General features: G+C 44.2%; 1 protein-coding gene across 1 annotated transcript in view; it reads right to left on the bottom strand.

Annotated features, from left to right (window-relative positions):
- The window catches only part of LOC126092678 (dipeptidyl aminopeptidase-like protein 6), a gene marked incomplete at its 5' end in the record, with an annotated part of 446,401 nt that extends 426,605 nt beyond the window's left edge, over positions 1–19,796 (bottom strand). Inside the window, one exon of the mRNA XM_049908399.1 lies at positions 19,667–19,796. Coding sequence (XP_049764356.1) covers positions 19,667–19,796 — 130 coding nt within the window. The remainder of the gene's footprint in view (positions 1–19,666) is intronic.
- Between the last annotated feature and the right edge of the window lie 399 nt (positions 19,797–20,195).

Below are 20,195 nucleotides of genomic sequence, written 5' to 3'. Positions count from 1 at the left end.
ATATCTTCTGAACTATAACAAGTAGGTCGTAAGAGATGAACATATTTCCTTTCATCATTTTGCAGTGGTTGGTAGCGAGGAAAAAACTGGTTAAGATTTGAAATCATGTGCAAAGCTGCTGGAAAGTCGCTAAGTGTTTTCGTTCTCAAATAATGGAATAATGAAGTCCGGGAGTACGGGTGTTGTGGTATACGCATCTTTCCCACTCTCACCCCACCTCTTTGTAGGTAGGTGGTTCTTACCCCCACAGCGATTGTTTTCTGACAGTAAGGAATATGAGTACCACGTTTGGTTCAAATCGGTCCAGTGGTTTCGGAGGTGATGTCGATCCAGTGGTTTCTGAGGAGATACGCATAAACTAGATACGCATAAACACACAGATACACACTGTACATTCATTTTTATAGTAAGTATGGTTTATTCAGATTATTGGAAACCGTTCTGTAACAATTTGTTTAGTTGCTAAACTGTGAGTTGTAGGATGACAACACAGTGAATAGAAGCATCTCATCTATTATGGACATCAACGCAGTCACGGGAACGTACGGTTATAACTCACAGTTACTGAGACACAGAGGTCTAAATGAACTGAAAATGCAAAGTGTTGAGGTTAGCGTGACATTAATCGATGGACATTTTACTTCGATCGTACTGCTCTGGACTAACGGCGTGTGTGTGTGTGTGTGTGTGTGTGTGTGTGTGTGTGTGTGTGTGTGTGTGTGCGTGTATGTGTGTGTTCTTATTGAGGTATGTTGTGAAGTTGCTAATCAAAAATTAAGTTCTTGCTTTAACCATAATTCACGACTCATAAGTCAGTCTCATTTCCAAACATAAAGAAACAGTAGATTCCACGATCAGCTGCGAGCAGTTCTAATATTACTGCTTACCTAGGAAAATATCGTCAACCATATGAGCCTCCCTCATCGGAAATCTGAGGGAAAAATCAGGTATCGGGCATCTGAACACAAGAGAACACATTGTACCCAGCCCCACATGAAAATAAACAGGAGATAAAAAAATATTTCAAATGGCTCTGAGCACTATGGGACTTAACATCTATGGTCATCAGTCCCCTAGAACTTAGAACTACGTAAACCTAACTAACCTAAGGACAGCACACAACACCCAGTCATCACGAGGCAGAGAAAATCCCTGACTCCGCCGGGAATCGGACCCGGGAACCCGGGCGCGGGAAGCGAGAACGCTACCGCACGACCACGAACCGCGGACTAAACAGGCGATATCCTTCTACAATGCATCCTGAGCGAAAGTTTATGTTCGGAGATTACAATAAGGTGAAAGGAGCTACGTAAGTAAATGAGAAGGTTGGCAGAGGTTAGTGTTCAGTATATGTATTCTATACTCTAATGCATGACTACGTATATGATCCGCTCGTCACTGCGCACCACAGATACGAAGGTACAATATTAGCACATAGTTTCATATCCTGCTCGATCTTAGAACGACAGGAACTACGATGTGTCTGTACTGATGTCTGATGTGTCTGTATTGATCCTAACTTCCGTTATCTTATTTCCTGATACCTGCACGACATGGGCGGTGGCGTTTGTAGAATAGTTGCACATTTCACGTTAAAGCTTTAGAATAGTTGCACATTTCACCTTTAAATACCGTTGCTCCAGAAAGGTTCTGCGAGAACAAAGGTGTCTTTGGTCCAATAATTCTCATTCAATTTAATTTTCTTATTTTTTCTGGTGGGATCTACTGTACTAAGCACATCCTGGAAAATATCAGATCAAATTTCCGTTCGGCCATTAAAATCTAAATTTTTCGGGATTTCTCTTAATGGCTTACGGGAAATGCTTGGATGGTACCTTTGAGTTACTTTCCTATGTTTTCCCCAATAGGAGTCTGTGGTCAGTCTCAAAGATCTCGTAGTCGTCAGGACGTTAAACCTAATCTTCCTCTCTTTTGTTATTCAACCGACCTCTGGTGTCAAACAAATTTCTTTCATCTGCTTTCGGGTTTACTTGATAAAGCACGATGTAGTGGTGTTGTGTTGGCAGAAGAGCCAACACGGTGTTACTAGAGGAGGCCGAAATGCACGCGTTTTAGCTCACGCAGGCTGGCGTGAGGAGGGAAAAACTATAGTGACGTGAGGTTTGGAACATGACAAGGAATTACAATTCAGAAAACGGACGTAATTAGTTTGATACTTAACTTAAATCCATTAATGATGAACGTCGCTCTTGACGGTACATGATTCACAATATTATCTGTTCAGAATACATTGTTGTAGTAACTGGTAATGGCGCCTTGCTAGGTCGTAGCAAATGACGTAGCTGAAGGCTATGCTACTCTGTCGTCTCTGCAAATGAGAGCGTATGTGGGCAGTGAACCATCTCTAGCAAAGTCGGCTGTACAACTGGGGCGAGTGCTAGGGAGTCTCTCTAGACTAGACCTGCCGTGTGGCGGCGCTCGGTCTGCAATTACTGATAGTGGCGACACGCGGGTCCGACGTATACTAACGGATCGCGGCCGATTTAAAGGCTACCACCTAGAAAGTGTGGTGTCTGGCGGTGACACCACAAATGGAACCATATAAAATTATTTTGCATGTGATTTCCTTGATTGATTCACTGCATTTTCCTAAATTTCCCTTTTATGTCTTCCATTCGTCTTATTTATAGGATTTCGTTCCACAAGTAGTGTCCGTCACAACAGGGATGTGTGAAATCTTATGGGACTTAACTGCTAAGGTCATCAGTCCATAAGCTTACACACTACTTAATCTAAATTATCCTAAGGACAAACACACACACCCATGTCCAAGGCAGGTCTCGATCCTCTGCCGGGGCCAGCCGCCGGCCGGACTGGCCGTGTGGTTCTAGGCGCTACAGTCTGGAACCGAGCGACCGCTACGGTCGCAGGTTCGAATCCTGCCTCGGGCATAGATGTGTGTGATGTCCGTAGGTTAGTTAGGTTTAATTAGTTATAAGTTCTAGGCGACTTATGACCTCAGAAATTAAGTCGCATAGTGCTCAGAGCCCTTTGAACCATTTTGAACCGGGACCAGCCGCACAACAGAGAAAACCATTTCATATTTAATGGTGAGAAAACACACAAGTTGCGTATTGTTTGCACTAATATTTGCTTATTACGAATAGTTTATCGGCTTATTAGGCCATCATCGGATAACACCTTACTTGCGTTCACAGAAGACCCTACTGTCCATGAATCCACGCCTTGAAAATTGAAGTTATTACAAACGATCAGAATGTTTGGTCATGACATTGTGCAGGCTATTATCTCTTATTTGCCTAGTTTTAAAGTCAGTTGCCTTTTAGTACTCTCACAGACATACTCCGCACCAGCGCTAATGAGACGAGCTCCTCACTGAAAGCCGATCCTGCTGCGTGGAACGCGCCTCCAGACATCTGTGATTTTCTGTGAAGTCATCGAACGGTGCATGCTGAGAGAGTGGCTACAAATTCCGACTTATCGACAGCCGACTACGTAGTGTTTGGGACGGCTAGGCAAATCACCGATTACAAGAGTCCAGAGGCTTATGTCAGGAAGACAAGCAGATAGCACCTGGCAACTACAGCAATAATTCAAGGAAGTGAAGAAAAATTCAGAGGGCTATTCGCATGGCAGGCAAACTATTCCAGACGAATCTGGAAATGGAAATACAAAGCTGGAGTGTTAGAAACCTCTTGATGGGCACAATAAATTACGAACTCACCCCGTTGTAAGTGATGAGAGTAAGTTATAAGCCGAGCAAAATAATGTGACGTCAGTGTGGAAAAGAATTCCAGTCGTGAGCGCTGGACTATCTGATCCCTTTGTCTCGATAGGGCGGCGTCCTAGTTGACTACCGTCTGTAGACCTACACACTTCGCTCTCTAATACACTGCCTAACAGTAAGTGTGAAGCACCCAAAAGACATGGTCGGATGTCAATACAACTTCGTAGGCGTACACACCACTGGCAGGAATTTATGTGAATAGAACTGCAATTTTCTCTGACAGGTAGAAAGGTCAACAAAGTGCATTAGTGTTGTTTGAGCTTACTGTTGTTACGAGGCCTTGAAGGTTATTTAATGGACGTGAGCAGCGTCAGAGTTTGAGCGATAGTTGAAATGCTCATATCGAGTCTGTGTACTTTTTTGTGACAGTGTTTCCAGAACCTTACAGAGTTCAAAAATGCCTCATTGTGGGCCTCAAATTGGCCAGCTGCTAGAAACATAGAATATCCATATTTGTGGAGCTTTCAGAGGTGACATTTGCCTGATTTTGAATCGTATGGGAACATGATGACAAGCATACTCATTGAAAAAGTTCTGATCGACTAGGGTCGACCATCAAAAGTGAAAAGCGAGGGTCACTGTCTTGTACACCAAGAACATTGTTGGTTGGTTGGGTTGGAGAGTAAAGGGACCAAACTGGAGGGTCATCAGTCCCTTTTTTCTCATTCAAACAGGTATCGGATTAAAACCATTCCCAAAAAGAGTCTGGGAAAGTGAAAATGACGTATAGCTAACTGGGAACCACACTGAAATAGGAAACGAAAGAAGCAAGCCAATAGGAGATAACGTGCACCAGTAGGAAAAATAAATTTGTAGACGGTCTAAAAATAACACAACAGGTGGCCTGGGCTGGCTGATCACAAGAATAAAAATAGGATGAGCCACTCGCTCTACAACACACAAAACCTTCAGCCTGAAAACACAAGGCTAGAGAAGCACCGATAGTGAAAAGACGAACATCATAGGAGCAAAAAGAAAGAGTTAAAATGGAGGGAGAGTGAAGGCCTGGTAGAGAAGGTCACATTAACATCCCTGGATTGAGTATTCCAACCGTTGGACTGAGTGATAAATACTCCCCTGTCGAGTAAAATGTAAAACTACATCAGTCGTTGAGGCACTGTCGCCTAACACAGTAGGGAGTGAGTCAGGAAGGGTAAAAGACCTCCTCAAGGCGGCTAGCTACACCAGCTGTAGATGAGCAAAAGGAAATACAAAAGTTGTTTGAATACAAGAAGCGTGACACCACTGCTATTGTGAGACTATTAATGCTAATTAAAAAGAGTGGGATGCACGGTCCAGAACCCTGCAAGACCCATTTCTCTTGGATATGGGGTAAACAGTTTGAAGCACCGATTCGAACACTGAATGTGCGGAGTGGCAAAAAGTTCTGTATAAAAATCTCCCCATTCGTGCATTGTAGCGAGGATATGGTGGCGCCAGATGGTATCATATGCTTTTGTCAGGTCAAAAAAGACGGCAATAATGTGATGACGGCGTGGAAAGGCCTTTCAGATAGCAGACCGCAGGTATACAAAGTTGTCAGCGGTGTAGCGACCTTGGCGAAACCCGCTCTGGGATGGAGCAATAAGGCCCTGACACTCAAGGAGCCAACACAACCGCTGACTCACCATATGGTCATGCAGCAAGCACAGAACGTTGGTGAGGCTCATAGGACGACAGCCATCCATATCTAGCGGGTTCTTACCAAGTTTTAGCACTGGAACGAGGATACTGTCTCGCCATTGCAGCGGGAATTCGCCATCGCTCCAGATTCAGTTGAAGATGACAGGGAGGTGGTGTTTGTAATCCGCTGATAGATTTTTAATCATTGGTGAAGGATGCTACGTGGCCCAGGCGGTATGCCACGACAATCTGCAAGAGCACTGAGAAACTCCTAATCACTGAATGAAGCGTTATACGACTCAGGGTTTCTTGTAGTAAAATATAGGTGTTGTTGCTCTACCCGTTGTTTTTGGGTAAAAAGGGCGGGATGGCGATTATCAGACGTGGAGGTTCGAGCAAAATGAACGGCAAAATGCACTGCGATTGCGTCTGAGTCAGTACAAACAGCTCCATGTGTGGAAATCCCACGTTTACCTTAATGGGTCTAATATCCATAAGGGCGTCTAGTCTTGGTCCAAACCTGGGAAGGAAAGGTTCATGCACTGATGGTGGAGATGTATTGTTCTCAACACTTTCGCTTCCATTGTTTGATTAATTTATGGACGTGGGCAGGGAGCTGTTTGAAAGCAATGAGATTTTTCATTGATGGTTGCCGCTTATGATGTTGTAGGGTCCACCAACGATCTCTAATGGCCACCAGGGCAGTGTCTTCTGCTGAGAGAAACCTTTAGAAAAGGGATTGCCCATTCAGCTGCAGACACAATCATAGCAGTAATGATTTGGATCACCTTTGCCGATGTTGCCTTGTGATGGAGATCCAACGGTGGTAGGAGAGGTGAAAGTGTCCCAGTCATCCTTGGTAAGAGCGCATCTGAGCAAGCCTTCAAGTGAATGACACCGAGGGAGTGACAGAAAGAGCAGAAAGTGGTCACTACCATACAAGTTGTGTGAGCTCTCCTTTGAATAGATGATAGTAGGCCAGGACTGCAAACTGAGATATCAATGGCCGAGTATGTGCCATGTACCACACTGAAATGAGTGGAGGCACCTGTATTTATGAGGCAAAGGTCCAGTTGAGTTAATAGATTCTGGAAATCTTTGCCAAATCCAGTAGTCCTGGTTCCACCACAGAAAGGGTTATGGGCATTGTAATTTCCCAAAAGCAGGAAAGCTTGGGAGAGTTGAGAAATTACTGCAGTCAATGCATGTTGTGGTACGTCACATATGGAGGAGGGTTGATATTGCAGATGGTAATTTCTTGCATTGTCATTACCCTGACAGCCAGAGCTGAAGGGGCACAGGTCGTCGCATACAGTTGTCATAAATAAGCCAGGTGGGGGGAAAAACCGCCGCAATTCCACTGGAGGACGATGCTATCTGTGGCCAGGTACGGTATGATGAAACCAAGGAGGCAGTTTACGCCTCAGGGTCACCTGCTGCCACCAGATGAGTAGTGGAACCCATTTCCATTATAGCTGAAGCGTCGGCGAGATCAAAGTCCTTGGGGGACGCTAAAATCTCCACCTCATCCCCAGACACAGAACTAGCAAGGAGCAGTGGTGTCGTAGTGGTGGTGTTTGTCGTGGTGGTGTGAGGGCCACTAGAGCCTAAAGTTTCTTAAGAGTCTTCTTTTTGGACTGTTTGCCCTCTCTCTGCTTCATGGGGACTTGCTGGGAAGGCTTCTTTAAAGCAGCTTCAGGTACAGAGGAAGACCACGAAGCCCTTTGACCAGCAGCTTTTGGCTCCTTCAGCTACTGGTTGGTGTGAGAGGAGCCATAGCAGGCGGTTACTTCTCTGGCTTGGGGTGGGGACCAATATCCCCTTTGTTAGGGAGGGGGGGGGGTCGGATTGCTCACAGAGTAGGTGAGGGGAATGTAGTTGTACAGCTGTGAGGGCCCACTGCAGGAGGCTTAGCTGAGGGAAATACCGTCTTCGCTGAGGGAGATATATTGTTGTAGCTGCAGCGTGTGAAGATATCAAGCAAATGTGGTTCAAGTGGTGATACTTCTTTTTAGCCTCCTGGAAAGTCAGTTTCTCTCGTTTTGGAGTAGCATCCTGTCCAGTGAGCAGGGGCACTGGTGGTCTCCACAATTGACACAGGTGAGAGGAGAAGAACATGGAGTATTCAGATGCAGTGTACGTGTTTAGTCTCGACCTTTGGCACTGGGAGTGCATCGGGAAGATATGTGCCCTAATTTCCAGCACTTAAAGCACCTCATTGGGAGAGAGACATATGGTTTTATGTCACATTGGCAGACTATCACCTTGACTTTTCAGGTAGCCAATTACCCTCAAAGGCGAAGATGAAGCACTGGTGGCAATTCTATTATCCTTAGGTCCCCTATAGACGCGCCAGATGAACTGAACACCCCATCATTCTAAATTGGCGCGTAGCTCGCCGTCGGGCTGCATCAGGTCTCGATGAAAAATAATCCCATGGACCATGTTGAGGCTTTTATGGGGAGTGACCCAAACAGGCTAGTAATAGCTATAAGTGGGATGGGGATGCTGTATTAATCAGGACTGACCCATGGTGCATTTTGGACAGCGCCGCCACTTTCCCAAACTTACCCTCCTGGTGTTCTACGAAAAATACAGGATTTGAAGCAATAAAGCAGTCCCCATCGATTCTGCTGTACAGTAAATAAGAAGGCTGGCATGGCCCTCTTCTTTCTGTTGCCCAACGTTCCTCCCATGGTATAGCTAGAGGGGAACGATTTTGGGTCATACTTCTCTGCAATGGATTCAACCTTTCCTTTCTTAGAGACCGTTCCCAACAGCAAAAGACGACTCGGTCCGCTTCATTGCGAGTCATCTGCCCTGATGCCACCCACTCCAATCAAGGACTTCCCCCATGGGCGTCACCCAGCCATAACAACGTTCACCTGGCACGTTCTGATGGCCCAAGAGGATTGGCATCTACTCCTTGGCATACATCGGGAGTTTGAAGCTCGGCATCAGCAGTGTGATCCCTGTATTGCCAGGGGGCTACAACCGAGTGGGCACATTACGGCCCCACCACGATAGACTGACTACCATGCTGGATATTGGGTGCGGAGAAATCCAATAATGTCATGGGGATGAAAAACGACAGTGTACAACAGAAGAAGATGACGCACCCCATAAGATGCTCTCCCGAATAGGTGGATTGCGGGTAGAATTGAAGCGCCGTGACAGTAAAAGGTACAGAAGGTCTAATCTCGCGATGGATATATGGTGAAACATGTAAGGTCTCCTTCCCTAAATTGACCGCACTTCGAAAAAATTTGGAAAGCGTGGAGGACAAATCCGAAAGGGGGCAAAGACACTGAAGGCCAAAAAGTAGGAGACTCCTTTTGATCGCGTCTTACGACAGGAAGGAATACCTCAGGTCTATTCTAACCTCCAAATCGGCAGAAGGAGGGAACACTGTATCTCCTTTACATCTGTGCTTGCTATCTGAGAACATGTACTGGACTGGAGAATTATTGCCTCCTGTGCAGGCTGTCGTGAACACCAAAAGACGAACAACTACATTTGGAATGGTGTCTTATGTGGCAATCATGGAGTACTCGTGGATGGATCAGCATTTGTTTCAATGTTGAATCATGGTTCTGCACTAACCTAGATGACCATCATCTGTGAGTATGGTAGTGCCATTGGGAGGGTCATAGTGGTATTAATCCTTGAGTCGTGTTGTGCGGAGCGAGTGGATACAACATCATGCTATGGATGTTAGACATGAAGGAAGTCTGATGGCAGAATGCTACGTCACGGACATACTATTTCTTCATGTATTATTCAACAGGATGACGCTCGCTCGATTACAACCAATTACGAGCGAGCTTGCCTCAAGAAAGGGTACAACGGCTATGTGGCACGTTTCCCAAGCGAATCAGTGTATTCATCCAGGCAAGATGGGGTGTAAATTCATACTGTTATGAGGATTAATACTGCCAAGTCCAAGGTAAATTTCACTCGACTTTGTAGTGTAATTTTACTTCTATTCCTCCTGCTCTTCTAGGTGCTTCACTTTTTTTGACGGACAGTGTACGTAGCATGACACAACAGTTTTCATACAACATACTTCTTCATAAATCAATGCTCTCAATGTAGTGATTATATCCACTGCTATCAATGTTTATTGGATGAGGCAACCAAAAAAGCTAGAAACTGTGCTTGGGATGGTTAGTTATACAAGCAGCGCAATACAAATACTAAAAAAGGAGGAGGAAAGCATAGTTACAAAAACTTTCCAAAATTTGACTTCTTTGTAAACACATGGAAGAAGGAAGAAAAGTTTGCGCTTTGATAATATTGACGAACAAGTTATCAGAGAACTGAAACATAATTACGATGTTGCAGTTGTTATTCATTGAAGGAAGTAGAAGCACGCAGCAATCACTCGTAATCCCATTAGTTTTTAATTATTATTGCCTATCTTGATTCCGTACTAACAGCCATTTCCAGTGCATCCGAATTACTGTCCAACATGCTCGCTGCAGTATATCTCACCATACAATATTATTACTGTACAAGCATAGATTCCTGCTCCCATACAGCTGTAAGATCGTATGGTGACATTTACTGCCTCGAGTTCCTGGGATTGTAACTCAAACGCACTGAAGACGGCCATTTATAGCCGAAATGTAGATACGCAAGAGTAATAACAACTAATGGGATTGCTACTGATCGCAGTCTGCATCTACTTCCTTATAGCCTACGGTCACTGTGCACAACAATTCCTCATGGAATCAAAGTTGGTTATTCACTTTAACTGTCAGTATCATAGTAAGCGACGTTATCCGCCTTTTACATCTTTTCATTATTATCTTGCTTTGGTTGATCATTTATGTGACTATTTCGCCCTTGATACACTAACTGGAAACTTTGAATGCACATATACGTCGAATTTTTGGTCGTGCTGACGTAACCAGTTAATGCCTTTGTCTACACAGTAATTACGTGCAGCTTACAAGTAACGCGGTATATACGTTCGTGCATAGACTTCAGCTGTCGAACTGCATCTCATCCACTACGCGCTAGCCGCTCGCAACACAGCCCCCGCGGTCACCCTTGTCCCCTCCCTTACAGCGCTGTATGTGCAGCTGGGGGCCAAATCATTTTCTTCGCACTCTACAGGGCGTACTTCTTGGCTGTGAGGAAACTGCGCAAAAATGAAGTTTGTTCCTTTTTTCCGAGCGCCTGAGAAGATACCACAGAAACGAAAATCGCCTTCATTTTAATGATTTCCACCTCAAATCTTGCAATGTCTGTGACACTCTCTCCCCTATTTCGCGATACTACAAAACGTGCTATCCTTATTTGAACTTTCTCGATGTGCTCCGTTAATCGAATCTGGTAAGGATCTTACATCGCGCTACAGTACTCCAAAAGAAGACGGAGAAGCGTAGTGTAGGCTATTTCTTTAGAAGGTCATCTTCTTGAGCATGTATGTAAAGCGAGAGATAATACGAATTGAAAGGTGCAACATTTCCACCATCCTGAAAGCGTTTGATTATATCGAGTGTCATAGCTCCATCCAAATATGGTTGCAGCAAATAATTCCTGGAGAGGATGTCAATAGGATAAAAAATGCTGACGTTAGGGAGACGGGGGGGAGGGGGGGGGGAAGCTGCCCTTTACGCGGATGTAACTCTGTTGCTAGGAAACTGTCGAAATATACAGATGTCAACATCAACTACCTCAATGTCTCAGATTCCAAAATTAATCCAGGAAAGAGTGTTATTGTCGTCATTCTTCCGAACTGTGAAATTCCTGTTACTTGTGGAAATGTGAAAGGTAATGTCATTGTGTCATTCACCTTCTAGACAAAAGATTAAAGTTTTAATATCAAAATGAGGCAATTTGTACCACACCTGTACGTGAAATTGTACTTTTGGGACCCTGTTTTCATATTTTCATGTAGCATGATAAGAATTCGCCATGCGTCTATACAAGACGTCCTCGACAATTCAGTATAAATATGCCCGAATTTACACAGTCTGAACAAATCAAATGAAGTTCCGTAGCTCTTGTCACGAGGTTCTGTATTCAGTAAAACGACTTCAGACGATAAATTTTGCCCATTATTTCGCACAAATGAGAAGTTTTGAAATGACACACGAGACGGAGCGTGGCAATGCTGCTGAAACACTTAACGCTGGCCGTCCATATCACCGGGTAGCGATTGAACGAATACGAGCTATTTTTCAAAGGGATGTGCTCTAAAACCTATTTTGCCTTCCCATCTAGTTATTTCGAGGCAGTCAAGGAATCACAGAGTCTCTGGAATTAACCAGTTGATAACATCTCCTGAGCTGTTCATCATCATGTAAAATCATGCCACTGCAACTTTTCTTTTGTTTTCTCCCAACTTGTTACCACGATTCAGGAGTATATCTCGTGGAATGCGACGGTTCTTTAGATGTAAGGACATCTGTTAAAAGTTCTCTCTTGCACGCAACTTTGCATGCCTGATGAACTCGAATGTTCCCGACTTGTTAGAGCAAGAGGAATGCCGTTCCGGTGTAAGAATTCATTTTACTTTTTTTTTTCGCTCGTTTCTGCATAAAGACGCTATGAATGAAGATGTCAGTGGAAGAATATTTTACTTTATTTAAGAAAATACACCATTTTCCAAACACTCCGGACTCATCATGAAACTAAGAACAATTGAGATTAGATATTCTGAATGACTTATGTTAACAGTTTTTAATTCTCTAAATTTTAAACATTTCTCTCCCATCTTTCTAGTCTTCCAACATATACGCAAATAGACAGATAAATAGATGGAGGGAGAGAGGGAGGGAGAGGGAGAGAGAGAGAGAGAGAGAGAGAGAGAGAGAGAGAGAGAGAGAGAGAGACAACCAATAGCGACGTAAGCGACATATTCAGTCTTCATCAGCCGATGCAGACTGAAAGTGGAACGTATTCTCCATTGCTGGTTCGGAGCTCCCTATCTGAATTCGGTACTATCGATTTCCGATAATGTGCCGTCGCTGCAAGTGATTTAAATTCCCTGAACAGCATAAACAGTACGGTCACGGTGAAAAATGGCTTTCTAGTCTTCGCACACAACTAATGGAAGTTCGAAAGATCGAAGTGCTTCCCAGTAACAAAGAAACTGAATGTCTTGAGAGATAGCCAGAAATTTACATATGGGTCACTCAAAAGTTCACATTCATGAAAGTCGAATGCTATTATAATGCTAAATTCCAGTGAAATAACTGTAAGTACCAAATATTGTGCAATTATTATTCTGGTCATATGATTAAATGAATTTTTCTTAGACTCTACTGAAATGAAATGAGTGTTTGGCGTCATTGGCCGGGAGGCCCCTCGCGGGGCAGGTCCGGCCGCCGCGGCGCAGGTCTTATTACATTCGGCGCCACATTGGGCGACCTGCACGCCGGATGGGGATGAAATGATGATGAACACAACACAACACCCAGTCCCTGAGCGGAGAAAATCTCCGACCCAGCCGGGAATCGAACCCGGGCCCGGAGGACGGCAATCCGTCACGCTGACCACTCAGCTACGGGGGCGGACTTAGACTCTACTCGGAGATACCAAATAAAGCCGGTGGAGGGGGGCTGGGCAGTTTCAATTGCTGCCGTAATCATGAGATTCTGAAATGCAATTTTCTTTACAGATCGTGGGTTATAACTTTATTAGAATAGCTTTGAGACCACAGATGAACGAAAGAAAAATAGTTCCAAAGACTCTTAAATTATCATGTAACTCATTTTGATTATAAGTCTCCGATTACTATTCGCCCAAAAGATGTACACTCGGGAAAGGTTACATATTTTGCAGAAACGCAGATTGATGTTTTTTTCCACTTGGTTCTTTTATTTTATTTTCAAATAATTTCAAAGACTCGACGTCCGTCTTTCACCTATAGGACCATATGTTCAATTAATGCCATCATTCTATTTATGGAGGCAATTAATTTTACGTTTAATATGTAATTTAAGAACGCCAATGCATTATAACTAAATTAAGTACTAAAAATAAAGTTGCAACGTCTTAAAATTTAAACTATTGTTGTTGTTTAAATCTGAAATAAGTGCTAACGGGAGAATGCTACTGGCACTCACATACTAAATTTAATGGCTCATAACAAACAAATTACGTAAAAAATGAAATAATACAAAAACAATAAAAAAGTAAAATACCTAATTGTGAAAGTGCTCGCAAAGGCAATATAAGGAGCCTACATCAATAAAAATTTAAAAATTATTATAGCCCTCTTGTGTAACAGTTTTCGTAGAAGATGGGAATAGAAGCAAAAGCTTGAAGACTGTTTGGCATCTGCAGCGATATTACTCAAAATATAAGTCAACGACCCACTGAAAGCATCTTGCCCTTATACTGTAACATTTCTGGCAATGAGATTCTGTAACGGAAGTGCGTTCCAAGCAGAGAGCTGTCGTTGAGTTCTTTTGGCATCGCAGATATTCGTAGGAGCTTGCAATATGTCTGCGGAGACCTGGCAGTGAACAAAAGCACAATGAGTCGCTGGGCGAAGCGTCTGTCATCATCGCAATAAGGTCGCGCAAACCTGTCGGATCTCCCGTGTACCGGTCGCCTGCTTAGCTGGGTGGTAATGTGCTCGCCTCCCATGCAAGCGTGCCCGGGTTCGATTCCCGGCCGGGTTGGAGATTTTCTCCGCTCGAGGACTTGTGTTGTCCTCATCATTATTTCATTCTCATCACCAGCTCGCAAGTCACTCAGTGTGGCGTCGAATGAAATAAAATTTGCACTTGGCGGCCGAACTTACCCGAATATGCTCATTTCATTTCCCGTGTGCCGGTCGGCCGCACACAGCTGTGACTCCCGCTGTGTTGGAACGTGCGGACACTCTCATTCATTTTACAGGTGATTTGAAGGGCTGCAATCGAACACCTCGACTCCCACCTGGACGTCTCTGTTGATGGTGCCGACACACTCGTCCACCAGTTGGGGTTCTCAAATGTGGGTGCCTGCTGGGTTTCTCGTCGCCTAACACGAGATCTTAAAAAGCAACGAAGGACCATCTGTGGTGAATTTATTGAGCGTCACCATGCTGATCGTGGCAATGTTCGATGCTGTTATTGATACAACAGAATGTTGGCTCCGGCGTTGAACTATTAGAGATTGGTAACGTGCGGTCATACCGGCTCTGCCAGTGAGGTGGATTGAACGAAGTTTATGTTGAGAAATGGGGTTCTGTAGCTTGAAGAGTGTGGAGTAATATGGTGTGTTGGTATCGTAAATAAAACCAACCTGCTTTCAGTGGAAAAGTGTTGCATTACTTACTGAACGCCCCTCGTACATACAAACTCATGAGATTAACAGTGATCAGTGTCATACTTTCTGTAAAAAACCTATGTTTCTCGTATTTTTGATAGTCGCGAGATATTAAAGCGTCAGACTTCAAATTTTGATGGTAAGTACACCTATTTTTTATCATAAAATCATCGCGGTGGAGTTTTCGTACGATTCTTTTATTATTTTTCGAGATAGTAATACGTTCGGCAAGGAAAAAGTAAATAAATTGTAAATTATGTACCCATTAGAAACACGATAAAAACTAGAAATTCCAGTACCATGCTTTTCGTATGATTAAATGAAGGTGTCCTAATTTCCGGGATAAGAAGTATAATATAGCTTGGTCCAGAGGTGAGGATGTGCTAAGTTCAGAGGAGTAGGGAAATGAATAGTTCCATTAGGGCTGTACGTATTTAAACAAGAATCGAAATTTTAACAGCGTATTCTACAAAAAACTATCTAATATACAGGGTGCTTCCGTAAGAGCTTGCAAAAATTTTACAGGGCATAAAAGATGCTCCAATATACCATCTGAAGTAGGGAACCTGAGATCGGAGAAGCCAACTTAAGAAAATAATGGGAACAAAATCAAATTAGGTGTACTTTTTTATTTCAATTAGTTACAGTTGACTGCAAATACCTTAACGGACACAATAAACGTACCATTTGTACTGTATCTTACGAAATGTACTGAAGCTGACGGCCATCGACCTCAGTGCAAGTATGACATCGGCGAACAAGGTACTGACCCACCCTGACAAGTATCCCTGGTGTGATCCTTATGTTGTCATGTCCCTCGTTTCTTCTTTCCAATGGACCAGTCTCCCGCATTCGTCAATCGAGAGAAATAAATACTCGTCCTGTCGGCTGATGACTGTTACGAAATCGTTCCCTGTAACGCCTTTCAGCAGCGAGAGCATCGCAACGTACTTCCCCATACACAAGGTGCATGTCAGTGAGTTCTGCCAACCTGCACCGGTACTGCTCCATCGTATTGTACTTTAAGTCTCTGAAAAGCACTGAGTAACGAATGTGTCTGTCGTTGATTCATAGCACGTTTTGTAGTGGAACAATGTAAATACAACAGAGCCGCCTTATGAACAAGAAAAATAAATGACTCCTTAGCTATCACTTCCTCCTTGCTTCCCTGCAGGGGATGAAGAACGTACATGTAAAAAAACAGCACAATACTGTAAACGTGTACGCATGTTAGCTTAAATAAGCTGTAAAACAGTAATGCTAGACAAAGCGGTAGAAAGCTTTATTTACATATCTCCTTAAACTGGCCTCTTCAACCTCAGGTTCCGTACCTCAAATTGTTTTCTATGTCCTGTTGCATTTTTCCAAGCTCTTACGGAAATAGTCTGTAGAAAAAACACGTAGAAAGAGAATCTCAGCTAAGAATTATAGCTAAGATTTGATGATGCGTGATGATGCCTTAGCGCTAAGAATTGGGCAACTGTGGAAGTGACGTGAGGCAGAACCCACTGCCCTCATTTAGACAATACGTCAGTTTCTCGCTGTCTGCCTCGGACATCAGTTGTATGGCGCCATCGCTAGCTTTGAGTATTTTAGAGAGTGCGGTAGCAATGAGGTACGGTGCTCCATATTCATTAAAATGTTAAAAACGGGAGGAAGCACAACAAACTTGCGACATCATATGAGACGGTAGCATCAACAACTTTGCTTGGAGGAGAAGGTAAATTTAATTCGAGTAACTATAATTCTATTGATGCACTGTAAACTTGGAATAATAACTGAGCTCTCAAATATGTGGTTGCAACAAGGTAAAAAACTTATACCACCAAAAGGAAATTATGTCAGGAGGACAACCACTGGCCATTTCGATCTCACTGTCGCCGCACCCGTCTCCTTCACGTTCGCAATCTTCGCTGGAGACAATAAGACCGATTTCTGACGCAGCCTCAACCACATATCGGTCCTGATCTCCTACTCCTTTACCTTTCTTAGAAGTCTTCTTTGTTCGAAATACACGTTTATTACTGAAAGTAACAACAATAAAAGAAACTAAAATCGGTAAACGGGAGCTGTTTCAACAGTCAGGTTAAGCTATAGAAGAAAAGAACCGTTATAACCGCAGTCGGAGCTCGTACAGAAAGATTTAAGTGCTCGTTTTTCCTATGTGCTGTTAGAGAGTGGAACGGTAGAGAGGTGGTGTGAAAGAGGCTCGAAAAACCTTCTGACAGGCAGTTAAGTGTGAAATGCAGAGTAGTCATGTAGATGTAGAGCAGGGGTGCTCAACCCTCAATCGTGATTGACTGGTCGATCGCCATGGTTTCATGAGTCTATCTTTCAAAACCTTTGTCCGAAATCTGTTCAAATGAGCTGCTTTTGTAAAATACCGATTTGTTGGCAATGAAAATTTTATACGGTATTTACAGGTGGTGAATCAGGCAATACTGACATCGACTCTCGTCTCCACCTGCATTTCGTCGCCTTTAATGCTCGCACCACGCAACAGTCTTTCCTCCTACATAGTGGAGATAATCCTCGTGAACTATAACTTGGCGCGTCAGTGCAGGTGAACGAGGATACCGCTCAGGATTTTCTGCGGAATCAGCTGCTGTGAAGGGAACGGAAAATGGTGAATGACGGGTAGGCGGGGGTGGGGGGTTGGAGGGTGGGGGCGGGAGATCAGGCTCTGCCTGCAGAACGCTACACAAAAGTTTGTTTTCGAGCTTTCACAAAACAGTAAAGTGCTTAATAACTTGATACTCAGGTAAAGATTTCGTGTTATGAAAACTGACATTGCTGTTTCTATTATGTCAAATAACTGCACGATCACTCATTTTCGAAACTATCACAATCAAAACTGCCCAACAATACGCACCATAGCGATGAATCCTGGTTCTGTTTACAGCATCATGATGGTCCCATCCGTGTTTGGCGACATCGTCATTGGAAGCGTGTATTCGTGATCGCCATACTGGCGTATCACCCGTCGTGATGGTATTGGGTGCCATTGGTTACACGTCTCGGTCACCTCTTGGTCGCATTGACGGCACTTTGAACAGTGGACGTTACATTTCAGATGTGTCACCACCCATGGCTCTACCCTTCATTCGATCCCTGCGAAACCCTACATTTCAGCAGGAAATGCACGACCGCTTTCAGCTTTCGTGATGGCGTGTATGTTAATTTTTAACACTCGTTTAATATCTTGAAAATTGAGTAGTGGTCCTGCAATTTTTACGTATTTTTAGAAATTACGCTACTGTCCATTAAAATTGCTACGCCACGAAGATGACGTGCTACAGACACGAAATTTAACCGAAGAGAAGAAGATGCTGTGATATGCAAATGATTAGCTTTTCGGAGCATTCACACAAGGTTGGCACCGGTGGCGACACCTACAACGTGCTCACATGAGTAAATTTTCCAGCTGATTTCTCATACACAAACAGCAGTTGACCGACGTTGACTGGTCAAATGTTGTTGTGATGCCTCGAGTAAGGAGAAGAAATGCGTACCATCAAGTTTTCGGCATTGATAAAGGTCGGATTGTAGCGTATCGCGATTGCGGTTTATCGTATCGCTATATTGCTGCTCACGTTGGTCGAGATCCAATGACTGTTGGCAGAATATGGAATCAGTGGGATCAGGAGGGTAATACGGAACGCAGTGCTGGATCCCAACGGCCTCGTATCACTAGCAGTCGAGATGACAGGCATCTTATCCGCATGGCTGTAACGGATCGTGCAGCCACGTCTCGATCCCTGAGTCAACAGATGTGGACGTTTGCAACACAACAACCATCTGCACAAACAGTTCGACGACGTTTGCAGTACCATGAACTGTCAGCTCGGAGACCATGGCTGCAGTTACCCTTGACGCTACATCACAGACAGGAGCGCCTGCTATGGTGTACTTAACGACGAACCTGGGTGCACGAATGGCAAAACGTCATTTTTTAGGATGAATCCAGGTTCTGTTTACAGCATCATGATTGTCCCATCCGTGTTTGGCGACATCGACATTGGAAGCGTGTATTCGTCATCGCCACACTGGCGTATCACCCGGCGTGATGGTATGGGGTGCCATTGGTTACACGTCTCGGTCACCTCTTGTTGTCATTGACGGCACTTTGAACAGTGGACGTAACATTACAGATGTGTTACCACCCGTGGTTCCACCCTTCATTCGATCCCTGCGAAACCCTACATTTCAGCAGGATAATGCACGATCGCATGTTGCAGCTCCTGTACGGGCCGTTCTGGATACAGAAAATGTTCGAGTGCTGCCCTGGCCAGCACTTTCTCCAGATCTCTCACAAATTGAAAACGTCTGGTCAATGGTGGCCGAACAACTGACACGTCACAATACTCAATGTCCAGGCGTATCAAGGCCGTTATTACGGCCAGAGTTTGTTGTCCTGGGTACTGATTTCTCAGGATCTGTGCACCCTAATTGCGGTAAAATGTAATCACGTATCAGTCCTAGTATAATATATTTGTCCAATGAATACCCGTTAATCATCTACATTTCTTCTTGGTGTAGCAATTTTAATGGCCAGTAGTGTATAATGGTTAATTTTGGCTACGGTATTGTTTTGTGCTTAAACCTCCATGAATTTTTGTGTCAGTAGAACTCGAAATGGACTAAACTGCATTTAGTAGAGGGCCTTGAAAGTTAGAGTATTCGTGGTATAGAGTATACAGATGAGAAACCGTCGCGTATAATGAGGAGAAAACGATTTTTGTCATGCTGAAGAGAAAGTACGAATCTTTATTCCGTCACCTTTTGAAAACGTGTAAGGGGAACGCGTAGTTGTGTTTCAGTGGCTCGAAGGTTGAATGATAGGATATGTGATTTACAAAAAAAAAAAAAAAAAAAATAATAATAATAATAATAAGTGACTGCTCGCAGCATCAGTACAAAGACTATGCAGAAAACAACTGTTGGCAGATGGAGCACGAGCGGTGTGAGAGAGTGGAGGAGCGCCGAGCGGCCGACACTCACCCGACACCCAGGAGCCGTTGAAGCGCAGCGCGGCGAACTCGTGGCCCAGGATGTCGGCGAGCCGGAAGCGGCGGCCGCGCACGCGCGGGCCCTCGTCGGGCGGCGTCAGCACCACCACCGACGTCACGATCAGCGCCAGCACCACCACGATCACCAGCAGCGCGATCAGGATGCCGCGCCAGTTGCGCTGGTTCGGGTTCGCCGACACCAGCTCCTGACACAGAGGACTCTCACTGTCGCAGTAGTACTCTACTTCCGCACCTATGCTACTGCCCACCGCACGGGAAAGGACGCTAGTTACATGTTACGTCTGCTACGCGTGGGCTCACGGGACAAAATACACTGCTTGAAGGAATCAGTGGAACATGTGTTTGGGCGTCTGGCATACTTGACCGACCAGTAGCTACTGAGGACTAGAAATGTTAACAAATGGCTCAAATGGCTCTGAGCACTATGGGACTTAACTTCTAAGGTCATCAGTCCCCTAGAACTTAGAACTACTTAAACCTAACTAATCTAAGGACATCAC

The sequence above is a fragment of the Schistocerca cancellata genome, chromosome 7, assembly GCF_023864275.1.
Source record: "Schistocerca cancellata isolate TAMUIC-IGC-003103 chromosome 7, iqSchCanc2.1, whole genome shotgun sequence".
Classification (NCBI taxonomy): domain Eukaryota; kingdom Metazoa; phylum Arthropoda; class Insecta; order Orthoptera; family Acrididae; genus Schistocerca; species Schistocerca cancellata.
The sequence above is the reverse complement of the archived record's forward strand: the minus strand, read 5'-3'. Positions and strand labels throughout refer to the sequence as shown.